General features: G+C 41.7%; 1 protein-coding gene across 1 annotated transcript; it reads right to left on the bottom strand.

Moving 5' to 3' along the window:
* Positions 1-1,838: 1,838 nt before the first annotated feature.
* On the bottom strand, positions 1,839-12,732 carry LOC139458784 (fatty acid-binding protein-like). The gene is made up of 4 exons (XM_071240200.1): positions 12,461-12,732; positions 5,482-5,660; positions 4,951-5,052; positions 1,839-3,446 (listed from the first exon to the last, which is right to left on the bottom strand). The coding sequence occupies exons 1-4, from the start codon at positions 12,534-12,536 to the stop codon at positions 3,396-3,398; spliced, it is 408 nt and encodes a 135-aa protein (XP_071096301.1). The 5' UTR covers positions 12,537-12,732; the 3' UTR covers positions 1,839-3,395.
* Between the last annotated feature and the right edge of the window lie 4,853 nt (positions 12,733-17,585).

The following is a 17,585-nucleotide window of genomic DNA, read 5'->3' as shown; positions in this document are numbered from 1 at the left end:
GACCTTGTATCCCGACTACTGGGTATCTGGTGTATGATGTGTTTGAGTACATGTATGTGTCCTTGTATCCCGACTACTGGGTATCTGGTGTATCATGTGTTTGAGTACATGTATGTGTCCTTGTATCCCGACTACTGGGTATCTGGTGTATCATGTGTTTGAGTACATGTATGTGTCCTTGTATCCCGACTACTGGACCGTTGTTCATTCTATCAACCACCGGTTTGTCTTGCCCAGATTCGATCGAATAGATGTCGCTGTGATATAAATGAAATGAGATGACTGCGGTGTAAAACACCGATCTAAACCTCAATATGGGAGTGAGTGTTTTACGCATCTAATCTTTTAGCAATATACCAGCTGCGGCGACACCAGCTTCACACATTGTGCCTATGTGGCGAAATGGAGAACCCGGGTGTTCAGCATGACGAGCGAACACCTTAACCACGCCACCGCCCCTCCCCCTCCGCCCCCTATATGTAGAAACTCCCCGCACTGTATCTGGTCCTCGTTGAAGTGATAGCAAATGTCCACAAAACTCGTATTTTAAGCCACATTGCTGCTATAGGCCTGCCCATGGACCAGCAAATATTTTATATTTGAATTGTAAAAGCGCAAAGGTATATATTCAAATATCATGATACATAATTTAATTAATTTCAAAATTCAAAATGTTTATAGTGTTGTTAAAAAAATTAAGCCCATGAGCAGCAAACGTTTCTTTGCTAAAACAACACCGCTGTAAACACTCAGTAAACATGGTGCACGTGAACCGCGGTATGTCTCCGTCAACACAAATCTAACGCGCGCACACTGTGGTATTAATTTCAGTAAATACGTCTAATGCAGGCACCTCGCTGTATATATAAGTAAACACAGATCTGACTCATGTACACTCTTACTCAGTAAGCACAGATCTGATTCACGTGCACCTTACTCAGTAAACACAGATCTGACTCACGTACGTCGTCACCCTTACTCAGTAAGCACAGATCTGACTCAAGTACACCTTACTCAGTAAGCACAGGTCTGACTCACGTACAACCTTACTCAGTAAGCACAGATCTGACTCACGTGCACCTTACTCAGTAAACACAGATCTGACTCATGTACACCTTACTCAGTAAACACAGATTTGACTGAAGTACACCTTACTCAGTAAACACAGATCTGACTCACGTGTACTTTATTCAGTAAACACAGATCTGACTCACGTACACCCTTACTCAGTAAGCACAGATCTGACTCACGTGCACCTTACTCAGTAAACACAGATCTGATTTACGTGTACCTTACTCAGTAAACAGATCTGATTCACGTGCACCCTTACTGAGTTAACACAGATTTGACTCACGTACACTCTTACTTGGGGTTTTGAATCTCACAGATTTGAATGTTGGAGCACTGTCGATGAAAGCTTAGGAAACACAAATAATGCACACATACCATGCATCTTTCAGTAAATACAGATCTGATATAGATACACCATGGTATATCACAGTAAATATATACGACCCGGGAAGATCCGGCTTAGAAAAGGTCTTCATCAACCTATCCAAGAAAATATTGATCTATTCCAATTGCCTCAGATATGATGCAAGCGGGTAAATACACGTCATCTGGAAACAATCATTTCCTTACCAGTATCCGTTTGTAAAGAGTTGCGTCCCTTATCGGTACCAGGATACGCTGATCGTTGGTTCAAATCTAAGATTCGGATCCTGGGTCTACCGGAACCATGATAACTATGCTCTACCTTGAATGATGACAGAACCGTTCGTTCGTGTGACTTTTATCGTTGTTTGCTTAATAATAACAAAAGATTTTCAGGTACAAACTCATACTTTATTCAATTCCACCGTTTTATTTGCGACACAATGAAATAGCTGTTGAACATATTAGGTACACGGGTTGGTACATCGTGTTTATGATACTGCATACTGAATGAAAAAGTACACTACAATTTGTAACATAATATTGCTTCCCTAGAAATCAACGTAATGTTAATGTAAGTTCTTCTCTCAGTAATACTCCAAACTGTTACATTTGGACAAATTATAAGGTTCTGGTTTGAAATAAACTAAAAACTAAAATTTAACATCGATTCCATTTACATCATACATCACTTGTACCACATGTATATGGACATTTGGATTCAAACATTCAAAACCAGTGATAGTGAACAAAATGAAAACCTATTATCGCTTGTGATCGATGATGAATATTGATAATGGATTGCTGTTCTCCTGAACCAAGTAAAGAATAAAAAATAATGTGAAAACAAATCCATAATTTAACCGAAAGATAATGGTCTTATAATAATCATATTCTACATTTAATATCAAACTAATATTAATTCTTTCATGTTTTCAATAAACTGTAAATTGAATTTAGGGGGTCGAACACAGTATTGGTGATTAACAGGAATACACTACACAAAACAACATTCATGGTCAAGTCAAACGCGATTGTCTCTCTTTTATGTCTTCAGCGTAAAGAGGGCGGATATATAAGACGAGAGTTATATTACTGATATTACGCCATACCAAGCGTGACATTCATTGCATACATAAACCTATTATCACCTGTGAATGGTAAAAGAAAAATGGTATCGGGATTGTCGCAAACCAACACTTCAGAAAACTATGAAAAACATATGAATCAATTCTTTAACCGAAAGATAAATGGTCTTAAAATAATCGTATTCTACATTGTCACAATAATATTAATTCTTACATGTTTTCAATAATTTGTTAATTGAATTTAGTGGATCGAACACAGGATTGATGATTATACACGAATACACAACACAACATTCATGATCAAATCAAATACGATTGTCTCCCTTTTATGTCTTCAGCGTGAACAGGGCGAACATCTGCGAGGCGAGTTATATTACATCATACCATAGAGAATACATTTGTACCTCCAGGGGGCATATTGAGCAGGTCACGTGGTCACATCCGTCCATAGTAATGCGCTGCTAATTTATTTATGCCGTCATGTTAAACAGATGTCTTTTATTTCAGTCTTTAGTTGTTTCACGTCACTAACAATGAATCTAATTGGTTTCAGTATATATATTAATGTAGATGACAAGAACATTGTCGGAACCTATTATCATTATTTTCATTTTTAATTTCATGAAAGATTAATCATAAATATAGAATAGGTCAACGTGATATAAATATGAACTTTTGATATCGCTCATAAAATGTATTGCACTCAGGAGATGTATCTTTTGCTCATTCACTGACAGCAGCCATGGCAACAATTGCATATGAAGCGTACACCTATACCGCATTGCGCATGCTCATTGCGTATGTTTTAAACTGACGTCAGGTACCCGTGATACCATGTCCAAAATGGCGACCGGCAAGGGTTTCATGGTCGCATCAGACACGTTTAAACTTCTGAACCATGGACTTTCCTTTGCTTTCCGATGTCTGAAAAGAAGTAATTGAGTTTTGAAACATTAAAAATAAAAGCATATCCTGTTTTATACGTATAGTTAGTGTATAACCAACTATGGACCCATACTTGGTTATACACCACTCATATAATCTATCTCTCAACAATGAAGGACTAAGTGGATTGTTAACAGCACATGAAGCCATATTCATGCTATGAATCAAGACGACCTGTAAACAATCGAGTCTTAGACAGACCAGCAAAGCAGATCAAGCCTCCACACCATAGGGGTCGATGACACCCAATCAACTGACGTCACAAGGGATGACGATATGTAAGTTTGAGTCGTCTTATACGTAACTGGGAACCAGTTCTAAGATCAATGTTTTGTTTGTTTGTTTGTTGTTTAACGCCGCACTAAGCAATATTCCTGCTACATGACGTCTGTATAAATAATCTAGTCTGGACCAGACAATCTAGTAATTGACATCATGGGCATCAATCCACACAGTTGGGATACGATGACATACATCAACCAACTCAGCGAGTCTGACCACCCGAACCCGTTGGTCGCCCCTTACGAAAAGCACAGTCACCTTTTACGGCAAGCATGGGTTGCTGAAGACCTATTCTACCCCGGATCCTCACGAGTCAGGTCTATGTTTTAACAGAGCTTGATTTTAATTCCCAAGTTATGTTCATCATCAGAGCTCTCTTTCACACGGCAATCATAGCGCTACAAAGCACTGGCAAATAAAGACGCGGTCGGCCCAGTGAGATGAGATGAAATTGGGTTTAACGTCGCGTCCAAGATTATTGCACTTATATAGCGACGTGCATGCACGTGTTTGCGTGGCTGCTTGTACTAGTCCGGACTGATGCCGATTTATAGTGCTAGCTCACTGAGATACCATGCCGCAGTTTAACATGAATACCCCACTCAGACACAGTATACTGACTCCGAGCCGACCCGTACTTGTTTTAGCCCCTTAATGCCGAGCGCCAGACAGGGTAACAACAAGTACCAACTTTTAACGTCTTTTGGTTTCCTCTCCGGGCGGACGCTCTACCACAAGACAACGGAGGTGTCTGCGGTCGGCCCAGCAGACTTAAGATGGTAATTTGCTGAGTTGCGTACCTTTCCTCGTGCCAAGAATCCCTGACCGCGTGTTAATTAGGTCATGTATGTTACGGCTGTCGTAGTGCTAAGATTGCTCTGGTGATTTACAGGAATACACTACACAAAACAACATTCATGGTCAAGTCAAACGCGATTGCCTCCCTTTTATGTCTTCCGCGTACTGAGGGCGGATATACAAGACGCGAGTTCTATTACAGATATTACGCCATACCAAGCATTCATAGCATACACCTGTGAATGGTAATAGAAAAATTGTACGGCTGTCGTAGTGCTAAGATTGCTTTCTTTAAAGGGCCAAAAGCTTCGTTCAACAATGCGATCTTATTGCTAAGACTATAGTAAGTACGGGACCATATCATTGGGCAGGAGCACTCATTGAATCATTCCAAGTAACTGACCAGTGTCATTGAATCTCCTTCCACAGTCCTGACCGAGGTCCACTTTCCGGTCACAGAGGCGTGCTCCTCTTGGCAAGCACTTCCGTCCCATCTGATCGTGCTCTGTAACAAAGTGTTCCATTTAGAAACTCATGTCCTGGTATGGGATCTCTTACATGTTAGAACCGTCCCCCTGGTGTAGTGGATAGAACCTAGCCCGGAGGTCGGTGGTTCGATCCTCAGGCCGAGTCATTAACCAAACGACATTAAAATATAGAAGTTACTTCTACCCTGCCTGGTGGGATTATGGGACTCAAACAGATATTTTATTCGGGTAAAGAAAAGTTTTAGTACTTGTGTTTCCTAGTATTCTACCGAATTTGAATACCGTGGTTCAGAAAAGCGTACAGTTTCTTTCGAATGAAAGGATGACGAAATATTAACTATTTTTGATCGCCCAAGATTCAAGGAAATGCTAACCCAATCCAGAGATACTAAAGTGGAAACATGGTCCAAATTTATAATATCTCGAAAATCATGATAAACACGTACCTTCATCTTCATGCCATCGAGTCCCTCGTACTCAAACTCCACCCCCGGCGTCCAAGAGTACACCTTAGGCTCGTTGGACCCCACTACCTCCACCTTTGCCGTCCAGCTGTCGCCATCTTTCGTGTACTCCACCACGTATGCCACTTTCCTGAACGCCTCACGGTTTTGCTCAGTAACTCCTGAAAGAAGGATACAACGTTAACCCCAACAGGGATACAACTGGGTGTTTGTATGTTGGATAACGCCGAATACAGCTATATGAAGGCAACCTGTGTATAGTCGAGTCAGACAAGGCAGTGATTGCTATTATGATGAAACTCGAGCAACCAAGAGCCCAAGCCTTAACCACCTAATCCGTATGCAGTGTTGATGTATCTAGATGTTTGTGTTGTTTTGGCTGTAACAAGGTAGAACTAGCTTTGTGAGTTCATAGAAAAACAACGCTGATTAATAAATACAGAAACCACAAGTAATACTGACATTTCATTTCCGTAATAAACTCAGCAGAGTCTGGAATAGCTTACTCCGGCTGTGAGCGAGTAGAGCGAGTTTGTTAGGCGTATAATTTGTCTGTTACATGGTTTGCCGTTTCGCCGCCTAAAAGCCAGGAAACCGGGAGAAAAAAAAACTAAAGCCAGGAATCCGGGAGAAAAAAAACTATATTAATTATAAACCTTATTTTCTATAACCGTGCTTAGTGTCCCAGAAATAAGGGTACATGCCCAATGACCCAGACAAGTGGTACTTGACCGAGGACCCAGTTACGTGGTACTTTCCGAATGATCCAGACAAGTGGTACTTGCCCAATGATCCAGACAAGTGGTACTTGCCAAAAGACGCAGACAAGTGGTACTTGACCGAGGACCCAGTTACGTGGTACTTGCCAAATGATCCAGACAAGTGGCACTTGCCAAAATACGCAGACAAGTGGTACACACCCGGGTATCCATTTATGTGGTACTTGCCCAGTTGCGCAGACAAGTGGTACTTGCCCAATGACCCAGACAAGTGGTACTTGCCCAATGACCCAGACAAGTGGTACACACCTAGGTATCCATTTATGTGGTACTTCCCAATGGCGCAGACAAATGGTACTTGCCCAATGATCCAGACAAGTGGTACTTGCCAGAGGACGCAGACAAGTGGTACACACCAAGGTATCCATTCATGTGGTAATTGCCCAATGACCCAAACAAGTGGTACTTGACCGAGGACCCAGTTACGTGGTACTTGCCCAATGATCCAGACAATTGCAAGTGGCACTTGCCAAAATACGCAGACAAGTGGTACACACCCAGGTATCCATTTATGTGGTACTTGCCCAATGACCCAGACAAGTGGTACTTGCCAAAGGACGCAGACAAGTGGTAAACACCTAGGTATCCATTTATATGGTACTTGCCGCAGACAAATGGTACTTGCCCAATGATCCAGACAAGTGGTACTTGCCCAATGACCCAGAGAAGTGGTAAATGCCCAAGGACCCAGACAAGTGGTACACACCCAGGTGTCCATTTATGTGGTACTTGCTCAATGGCGCAGACAAATGGTACTTGCCCAATGATCCAGACAAGTGGTACTTGCCAAAGGACGCAGACAAGTGGTACACACCCAGGTATCCATTTATGTGGTACTTGCCCAATGACCCAGACAAGTGGTACTTGCCAAAGGACGCAGACAAGTGGTAAACACCTAGGTATCCATTTATATGGTACTTGCCCAATGGCGCAGACAAATGGTACTTGCCCAATGATCCAGACAAGTGGTACTTGCCCAATGACCCAGAGAAGTGGTAAATGCCCAAGGACCCAGACAAGTGGTACACACCCAGGTGTCCATTTATGTGGTACTTGCTCAATGGCGCAGACAAATGGTACTTGCCCAATGATCCAGACAAGTGGTACTTGCCAAAGGACGCAGACAAGTGGTACACACCCAGGTATCCATTTATGTGGTACTTGCCCAATGGCGCAGACAAGTGGTACTTGTCCAGTGACCCTGAAAAGTGGTACTTGTCCAAGGACCCAGACAAGTGGTACATGCCCAATGACCCAGACAAGTGGTACATGCCCAATGACCCAGACAAGTGGTACATGCCCAATGACCCAGAAAAGGGGAAGATGCCCTTTGACCCAGACAAGCGGTACGTGCCCAATGACCCTGACAAGTGGTACACGCCCAATGCTTGTAAATTTTTCCTCAAAGATATTTTATAGCTTTACCTGTACTCGAAGGGGATGACGGCTTTGTTCCCATGTGAATTATATGCATTGTGTGATATTCCTATGACATTTCACAAAAGAATACTAACTAAAAAATAGAGAATGTTCACTTTTTTCATCATGACAACGCCCCGTTGTTTAATATACTGCAGGGCAAAGGAATACACCCATGTTTGACGGTGGCTAAATATGAAATAAACAAGCCATGGTTTATTCGATGGTTATGTATGAGACACGGGTATCATATTGGACCTTAGTTTGCAGTGTTTCAGAGACTGTTTTCATCCCAGTAAAGTTTTGGTCACTTTTATATTTTTTTGGTCAAATCCAGTTTTCAAGTTTATACTTTATCTTACCTGGCAGTTTATATATTAATGTATATATTACCTGGAACATCTGGTTGACGTGTTAGGGAGGGTTCTTGGATGATTAGACTCTAACCTTCGTTTAGCATACCTGGAGATGAGGGTTAGAATTGGTCTTCAGGTACCTGTGTATGAGGCGATCGGGTGGTCAGGCTCGCTGACTTGGTTGACGCATGCTATCGTATCCCAACGGCTCGTGATATCAGTCACTGGGTCTCCTTGATATACTAATAGTACGTATGTGTTCTTATAACACACTATTACATGTGTTGGCTAATTAGGGAACAGAGCATTTCAATATGGTTCTTGATGTATTATCTGTCGAAACACGGCATGAAAACCCTAATTCTTTGAAACTAAAACGAGATAAACGAGTAGCCATTTTCAAGTCACTTCAGGAATGTTTTGCCGTAAGTACTTTCTTAATGCATGTCAGATAAAAGAAAAACGTATCTTATACCTCTGATGTAAATTCAAGTTCATTCAGGTCTCAATACACACGACATATTTTCAATATATTTGGCTAGCGTATTTTCCTCGAATCGCTGGAAATAAGGGTACTTGCTTCTCAAACAGTTTTGTCATGAAATAGACCGTTATATTTGAAACACACCGTTATCATACTACGTCTATTTGAAACACACCGTTATCAAAGTAAAAAGTGTCTCTGTTATACTTGTTTTCTACTTCACTTATAAGAAAAAATGTAAACTTTAAGTAAGTTATTTATGTTAAAAATATCTCGTTCGATTTCTGGAGGTTCGAACCAAATATATTTTTTATTTTTTGTGTAATATAGTTCGCGTTCTTATTTGTTATATATAGTCTGTATAATTGAATGAAATTCCAATAATGATTGTGAAAGCGTCTTATTCCAACTATAATTATATCAAGGGACCGGATGTCCAAACACTTGTGGTTAGGATACCAAGGGTCGTAGTTATGTGGCATGCTATTGCTCACACTCGTTCCATTCACGTTGCTACAGATATCAGGCAGTTGTGTTTACGGTAGCAGTGACAGTGATGCATACATGTCCATTTTTTTTATAAAAGCAAGTCAAGCCAGCTCTAGCCAGTTCTATTTCACAGTCATGTCATTTTTTGGAGATAGGAAGGCTCTGAAAATGGTTATTCCATGAAATCAGTATCGTGAAAAGTACCGTATTTGTTTTTATATTAGAGGAGAGAAATGTATTTTGTAATACGATTTCACGGCTATATGTGAGTCAACATAGACAGCGATGTGTATATAAAAGCGACAGTGATGTATATAAATAAATGACAGTAAAACACTTGAAAATAAACTGGGGGCACGGGGGGGCCCAGTCGTCTAAGGCGCCGCGATTCGCTGTGCAGAGTTGCGTCTCTTTGTCACGCCAGAAACCTATGATTGTTCGGATCCCGGTTCGCCCCGATTATGTTTCTTGGTTTTTCAGCACCATACCCGTGCTCGTGGGTTTAACCGAAGTGGTAAACGTCTGAGACCTGCATCACTTCAGGCTTTCCTCCCACATTAAGCTGACACGCCGTGATATAACTGTAATACTGTTAAAAGCGGCGTTAAACCCAACTCACTCACTGAAAATAAACTGTGACTGTACATTAATGTCAGACGCACCAACCAACACAACCTGGATCACAATGCTAAGAATAATAATTATTTACCAGTAGCCTGTGAACATGTTGTATGTTTGTTTGTTCTGTAGAATGTGAATTAATAACATGAGTGTGGTTTCTGCTCGAAGCTCGCAGACGGACTGTTCCCGCTCCCTCCTTCCGTCTCACGGAAACCATCTTCCGCCCGGCCTCACAAATCGCCAACCTCAAAAACATTATCTGGTGTCCAATCGGGGAGACGCAAGACGATATATTATTTGAACCTCCTCAGCAATGTCTACATCCTATATGCTCTACCAATTTGCAGTCCTCGTTCAGGATGCTCCCTTCACCCAACCTCCAGCATGGCGTGGTATTTTCCGACACCTGACCTGGATTCAAAGCTGACCCCTCTTTATGATACAACCAACCTCAGCCTAACACAAACAATGCTATATTCCTGCCGCACACCACAACCAATTCACAATAACGAGAAGTGGGCCGTTGGGATTGGCGTGCTGAACAGCGTTTTATTGAGTTGAAATGTATCTCTCTGACATATGAGTTGAAACAAACACTGAGTCACTGTGTCCCCTGCGGAATGTAAGCAGACCATACATCGTTTGGTGTTGATTCGATGGAAACCTACGAGAATACGGGCTGGTGACTTTCTGGCTATACCGTGCTTCCTCGTTTAATAACCCTGTTATAACTAATAAACGACAACACCATTCTCTGTTGGTCACGTAAAAGACTTCAACTCTTAACACGGGATGTGGACTTTTTGACTGATTGAGTGAATGTTGTTTTTTCTCTCGCTAACTTTAGCCAATGTACATCGGGGCGAGCGAGGGATGGTTGACACAGTGATGGGTTTCACATATTGTTGTCACGTTGGAATCGAACCCGGATTTTCGGCGTGACGAGCTATGCAACGCTTTAGCGACTGCACCTTCTCTCGACAATTGGAACAGTTCATGTTGAAAAAAAAGCGGTATATCTTATCTAAATCTGAGTCCATAAAGTGTCTTTCATAAGTATTGAGCTTAAGTTACACTGTGCATAGCAATTGATCTCGCCCCACTCAGCAATATTCCAGCTGTATGATGGCGGTTTGTAAATAATCGAGTCTGGACCACACAATCCAGTGATTGGCATCATGAGCATCGATCTACGCAATTGGGGAAAGATGATACGCATCAACCAAGTCATCGAGCCTGACCACCCGATCCCGTTAGTCGACTCTTACGACAAGCATTTTTGCCTCTTACGGAAAGCATTGGCTGCTGAAGACCAATTCTAACCCGGATCTTTACGGATCAAAGTTACAAGACACATGTCTCAGAGGCTGAGGTGATGAATATGTAGTGATACGATGAAAGTATCTGACATGTCGTCATACCTTGTGGGAAACAACATTATATTTTATTCCTATATAAGTTACATTAAATGAATTAAAGATGTTCATGCTTTTAATAACCTGCATCTCTTACGCAAAATATTCGGTACACAATATTGGGTGCACATTTTACACATATGCAAAGTTTGTTTCTTTGAGGCTACTACTAACATAGCCGAACATGACAGCATAACGATTTTGCCAAATATGGCGATAAACATCAAAATAAGCAGAAAATAGTGTCGTGGCATTGTACATTTAGCTCACCTGGATACGTAGTCAAAAGTATCAAATGTAAAACAAAATATAGCGGCACCTAAATTCTGAGGACTAAAAACCAAGACTAAAATATAATAACTTGAATCAAATATAGATAAGGATAGAAATATAGAGAAATATAAAGGTTCATCTCACTCGGCCACATATGTCTTTTGACATAATTTAAAATCACGGCCAAAACGAGGTCAAAATTATATTTCATATATATTGCAAAAACGGAACGTGTGTTCAAACGTATGAACAAAATATAGATTTTTCAATATGACTGACAAGGATCTATCTGAGGCAACATAATAAAAAATTATATATTCTGTATAATTATATAATAACCGACCAGCCAAAAGCACGGCAGGATTTTAAAGGTTTCCTTTAGTTCTATTGCCAACACGTGCAAAAATGTGCTCGTGGGGTCTTCTCTGTCGTGACATGGACAAACGTTTGACAGTGAGGCTAACAAGTCTTCTGTTAAAGTGTCTGGTTAATCTCGTCGGGAGCATTCCACATATGTGTCTGATGCTGCTGTGCGGCGTCTTTCATCACAGACCAACGTAAAAAATCGGCCATATCCGAAAATGTTTACTAATTTTAACATTTGCATGATCCTCAGTTATAATTATACTAAGGTAATCAAGACAGGCTGTGAGGTTTAGAGCCTTTGAGGAACGCCAATTTAGGTTAGAGTGATTCCAAAAAAATAATATAAATGGACCCGTCGACTTATTTTGTTGAAGAAGTGATCACGAACAAAATATATTTTCTGTGGCCTTAAGTTGACAGGCTTTAAATAAATACATCCTTAAAACAACATTGATGACTTTTTCAGAATGGGAGATATTTGCAATTGGGAGAGTGGCAAGTCGTTCCATGTAGAGGTATGCAGCAATGAAGAACGTAGAACGAGGGCGCGGAGCTTGACCTAGAGTCAGTCAGTCTGTGGCCCCAGGAAAAGTCTTAAGCAGGTCGTTTATTCGCGTAAGGTGTACGCCCTAGGGTTCGTATAACGTCAGCACTCCTTGTGCAATGGCAATCGAAAAACAGGAATCCAAGGGTTAATGTACGCGCGGGGCATAGCGGTTTTGTTAGGTAAATCATATTCAACTAATAAAACAGTCTTACCTATAGCATCGGTGAATTCATCAAATCCTGTTGTTTCGTCGGGGAGCAGTTCCCATTTTCCTTGATACAGATCCATGCCTAAAGTTACACTGAGACGATGCTGTTACACAGTAATAGGCTCTTCTACTGAGATTCTGCGAGTTGTCGCAAGGTGGCGAGTTGGGTCTGGTAAGACTTGAAACTGAATGACTGCCGGTATTGGCGGTCGGGGTTTATATAATACAGTCTGTCCGGGTTGAGAAGCGCGAGGTTTGTTGTCTCGTCACTCTAGATGGGACTGGCGATGGAATTAGCATCAGGATTAATAAAGGTTCCGGTTGTCATGTGTTACTAAGGGCACGTCATCGGTTTGCCGTGATGAGATCATGCTGCGAGTCTTGTTACTCACAAACAATATTCCCTAGAACTGTTTACTAAGCTCATGAATCCGTTTCCGAGAAACAGAATTTTCTGAATCATTTGTTCGAGGGATACACCGAAAACGTTATCGTATGTCAGTTTTCTTCGTGCGATGTTGCTGTAACCCCTCACTTACGAGGGCCCACGTGTCACACTGCTGTCGTTGTATGACCGTGGGTCAGCAGGTTGTCTATAAAAGTGACTATGGATTAGGACCATGCAATATCTGGACAGGATGTCCATCGAGCGTGAATTAAGGTCGAAAACAGCACTTCACGGAAGTTTTTTTTAAAGTAAGTGAGTGAGTTGTGTTTTACGCCGCTTTTGTCAATATTCCAGCAATATCACAACGGGGTACACAAGAAATGGGATTCACACATTTAAGCCATGTTGGGAATCGAAGCATTTCCTTGGGCATAAAGAACACGTCCAGAAAGAGAACTGTTTAAATATTGTTATTAAATATGATATTTTTTAGAATTCAATTGATTTTGATATTCAGCAACAATCTGGGCAGCGTTACATTTGTATGAGCAGTTGGGGTACTAGTATATATGGGGTTGTGTGTTTTCTGAGTTGTCAGCGCTTACATGTCCTACCCGCCCTATCCCATATACTATCATTCCCAACATCTCAATATCGGTGTTTCTATGCAATATCGCTTCGCATTCTCTATACCTCCTGGGGTTGCATTTTGGTAAAACTACACTATTTCATGGGTCCATTCACGCGGTGGTAATGTCACCACGGCGCTGCCATACTATACAACACGATGACTTGGATTGCTTTCCATAGTTCTAATTACTAATATTTTTCCTGTGCCTCTGCCACTGCGAACTGTGTGCAAACAAAATTGTAATATAACAGGGTACGTTAATAAGGTCATTTGTGCTGAATCATGATGTGCTTTAAGAGACATTGTTATAAGCTTGACCTTTTCCCTTCCTGAGTCATGTACAAATAATGTAATCATCAGACATATTTATCAACAATTAGCAATAACAAGCAATAATGTATGTATGTATGTATGTATGTATGTATGTATGTATGTATGTATGTATGTATGTATGTATGTATGTATGTATGTATAAAGTATGTTTGTATGTATGTGATCAATTAAGTGGAAAATAGGGTAACTGGTATCAAATCCCGGTTTGAAGCTTCTAATTTTGGGTGACTGGTAATTCTACCATCACATACTGACTTAGCGGCAACCGTTGCCCTACGAATACTGCACAATCATGCAAATCTATTATTACGTACCATGTCTTGTACAACAGACAATGTTTTATATATATTCATTTAAGAAGCTGACATCGATAAATTCGCGTCCTTATGTGTATCCCTTTTAAATGTAATTCAAAGACAAATCTTCCCAGTAGGTTCTGTAAAAAACTTCCAACATCCAGCTTCTGAATCTGATCTTGAAGAGTGGACATTGGGCTTGTCTCCTAAAACTCCATCTTACGGGATCTCGGCCAGCACTGTCAGGAATCCTTATTAAAAATAGTTTCGTTCAAGTAACTACCAGTATTATATGACTCAGGCGGCACTCACAAACTTTACGCAGCAGTTCAAATTGTTTCCGTTTGCTTTTGTCTTCAAATCAGAGTGGGGGTAATATCTGTTATGATGACTTTTTTTCTGTCATAAAAACACAGAATAAATTGTCTTAAAAAATGGACGTCGGGTTCTGCGAACTCTATGCGGCGGGAATCTGGCGTTACGCGGTTTACAGTGAATTCACGCAATATGTCTACACCATTGCTGCCGGACCCGTGTAGATCCGGTGAAGAATAGGTCTTTAGCAGTCCATGCTTGCTGTACAAGGCGAGCGGGCTTGTCGTAAGAGGCGACTAACGGGATGAGTGGTCAGACTCGATGACTTGGTTGGTGCATGTCATCGTATCCCAATTGCGTAGGTCGATGCTCATGTTATCAATCACTGGATTGTGTGTTCCAGACTCGCTTATTTACAGACCGCCATCATATAGCAGGAATATTGCTGAGTGCGGCGTTAAACAACAAACAAACAAACACCATTGCTGCCGCGTAGCGGAATAAGACGAGTGGACCCGAGTGGGAAACGGGAAATAAATGTTGCTTCACTAAGAAAATGAATGAATAAACCGTATGAACCGAATGAATGAATAAATCGTATGGCGGAATGACGTAAAGGTTTGCCATTGTCGTAAATACGTATAACATCTGGCATACCACATCTGACTGTCTGTCCGCTCCTCGCACGCCTCCTCCTCCTCCGCAGCACGTGCAACAGTTCCCACAACATTAGTTATAATAAAGCAAGCTTAGAGTTTATGGGATGGACGAGAGTGTTCTTTTTCCCACGTTGTTACAAGCTCAATCTTCCTATCTCTCGAAAGTACTTTAAACATTGCTGAATACAGCCTTGATCCCTCTGGTCACTATCTATGGTGTCTCCTCATACGGTTCCTAAGCGGAGGAGCAAAAAAAAACCTACACCTCTCCCTGATTTTTATCATCTAAAAACTGAACTTTACCTGCGTTTTGTCAGCACTCCAAAGAATATTTCTACATGTTTGTATTTTTTTAAATGTAAATTGATTTAATATTTTTAAATCTAAAAAATAATATGAGGAAGTGAATTTATGGATATCATCTTGTTTATTGTGACGAAACACAACGTTTCGCGGGATATGCTTAATGCTTTGAGGCAGAGATCATATATATAATGTACACGTAAGGACAACAAAAGTAATAAGATAACAAAAGGTGGAAACTAACAAGGAAGGCCAACAGATAACTGGCGCTGAGGGGTGATTAGCAAAAGACAATAGAAGCCAACACTTTACAGTAATTAGCGCTGATGGTTATAGACAACTGGAAGCCAGCCCTTAAATTATCATTGATTGGTAATGGGCAAACGGCAGGCCGGGGGGGGGGGGGGGTTTATATAGAGACGAGTCAAATACAACCACACTCTTTAGTCTACAATGTACACGAGAGGAGTATTGTGTAAGGTGGGTCTGAAACATCAACATATGGTTAATAACAACACGGTGCCAACACAACAGTGCATTATCTGCGTAGAAAGAGGATGCAGAGTAGAATCTGGGTACCGGAGGCGAGGAGTTCCTCCCTGCACAGCTGGAATCTCAAGCATGGAACGCGGAACTTGAAATTAGCCAATTTGGCAAAATGCCGAAAAACCCCTCTCATGGCAAGGAAAGTAGGTTCCTCTGTTGTGTCGGAGTTGCGACAACTTGCACCTAGCAGTGCATAGTCCTCCACACGTTATATATGTTGAGATGTCGAGACCGTCTCCGTGGTCTAGTGGTAGAGCGGGCCCCCGGAGAGCGGAAGGTCCGGGTTCGATCCCCGGTCGCGTCATACCGTTAAAAGATGGTACTTGTTGTTAACCTGCCTGGCGCTCGGCATTAAGTGGCTCAAACAAGGACTGGTCGGCTCCGAGTCAGTATACTGTGTATACTTATTATGTTGCAGATATACTACGTGCAGAAGACAACTTTTCTGGGTGTAAATGTCAATCTAGAAGAACTCCTGAATCTTGTTTTAGCGCCGCTTTGAACAGTATTCCAGTTATGTCACGGCATATCAGTAGTGATGCAGGTCTTAGGCGTTTTCCACTTTGACGAGACCCATGAGCAGGTGGGTGGTGCTGACAAACCTAGAAACATAACCACTGGCGTATCGGTCAGTTCCACACACAAAAGGCTCTCGACAACCGGACACAGGATTGTAGAACCGTGTGAGTGAGTTGCGTTGAACGATGCTTGGAACAGTATTCCAGTTACATATACATCACGACATGTCAGCTAAATGTGGGGGGAACACAGGAAGTGATGCAGGTCTCAGACGTTCACCACTACGGTGGATCGAACCCCGGACCTTCCGCTCTACCTCTACCACAGAGACGGTCTGGGGACTTCTTGTAACACCCAGAGGATTATTAATTACGAATACAAATACACATGGAGACATACGTCCACCTCGAAAGGAGCACGGGTGGCCCAGTCGTCTAAGGCACCGCGCTTCGCTGTGCAGAGATGCGTCCCTTGGGCACGCCAGATACCTATGATTGTGGGTTTGAATCCCGGTTCGCCCCGATTATGTTTCTAGGTTTGTCAGTACCATACCCGTGCTCGTGCGTTACATCGAAGTGGTAAACGCCTGAGACCTGCATCACTTCGGGCTTTCCTCCCACATTAAGCTGACAAGCCGTGATATAACTAGAATAATGTTAAAAGCGGCGTTAAACCCAACTCACTCACTCACTCACTCCACCTGGAAAGTTTGTCTTGAGTGAAAATGATTACAACAAACCGCTCTGCTAATGTTAATTTAGTCGAGAGTATTTTATTTAACTGTAGTCCATTATTTGTTTTCGTTCGATACCGAGGACCGATGAATGTCATGTTTAGTGACGTCCAATCGCAGTCAACGACAAATCGACAGTCGCCTCTCTACTAGTTTATGTAGTCCAGTGTAGGTAGTTTAGCCAGGAGCCCATTCAAGCTCGTACGAGAACGTGATTTTGACTGTTCATCTATGCGACCAAAAGAGCAAATTTGATTGATTGTTGTCATGACTTAAAGCATTCTTGCGCGAAGCTGGAGATGATGATGGTGACGTCACTTCCAAAACGAAAGTACCTAAGTGTTCAGGATACACGACAGTTTATGGTCGATCACCATTTAGGAGATATCATGAATTGAATGATTTA

Source organism: Haliotis cracherodii, unplaced genomic scaffold (assembly GCF_022045235.1).
Source record: "Haliotis cracherodii isolate W230 unplaced genomic scaffold, xgHalCrac1.p SCAF_13, whole genome shotgun sequence".
Lineage (NCBI taxonomy): Eukaryota > Metazoa > Mollusca > Gastropoda > Lepetellida > Haliotidae > Haliotis > Haliotis cracherodii.
This window is presented reverse-complemented; position numbering and strand designations above follow the sequence as displayed.

What these genes read in the sequence shown, in the direction of transcription:
- LOC139458784 (XM_071240200.1), bottom strand. Translation starts at nt 12,536, where the DNA reads ATGGATCTGTATCAAGGAAAATGGGAACTGCTCCCCGACGAAACAACA. An exon ending in TGAATTCACCGATGCTATAG is followed by an intron (nt 5,661 to 12,460) that starts GTAAGACTGTTT and finishes TCCTTCTTTCAG; the next exon opens with GAGTTACTGAGCAAAACCGT. An exon ending in AAGGAGATTCAATGACACTG is followed by an intron (nt 3,447 to 4,950) that starts GTCAGTTACTTG and finishes ACTTCTTTTCAG; the next exon opens with ACATCGGAAAGCAAAGGAAA.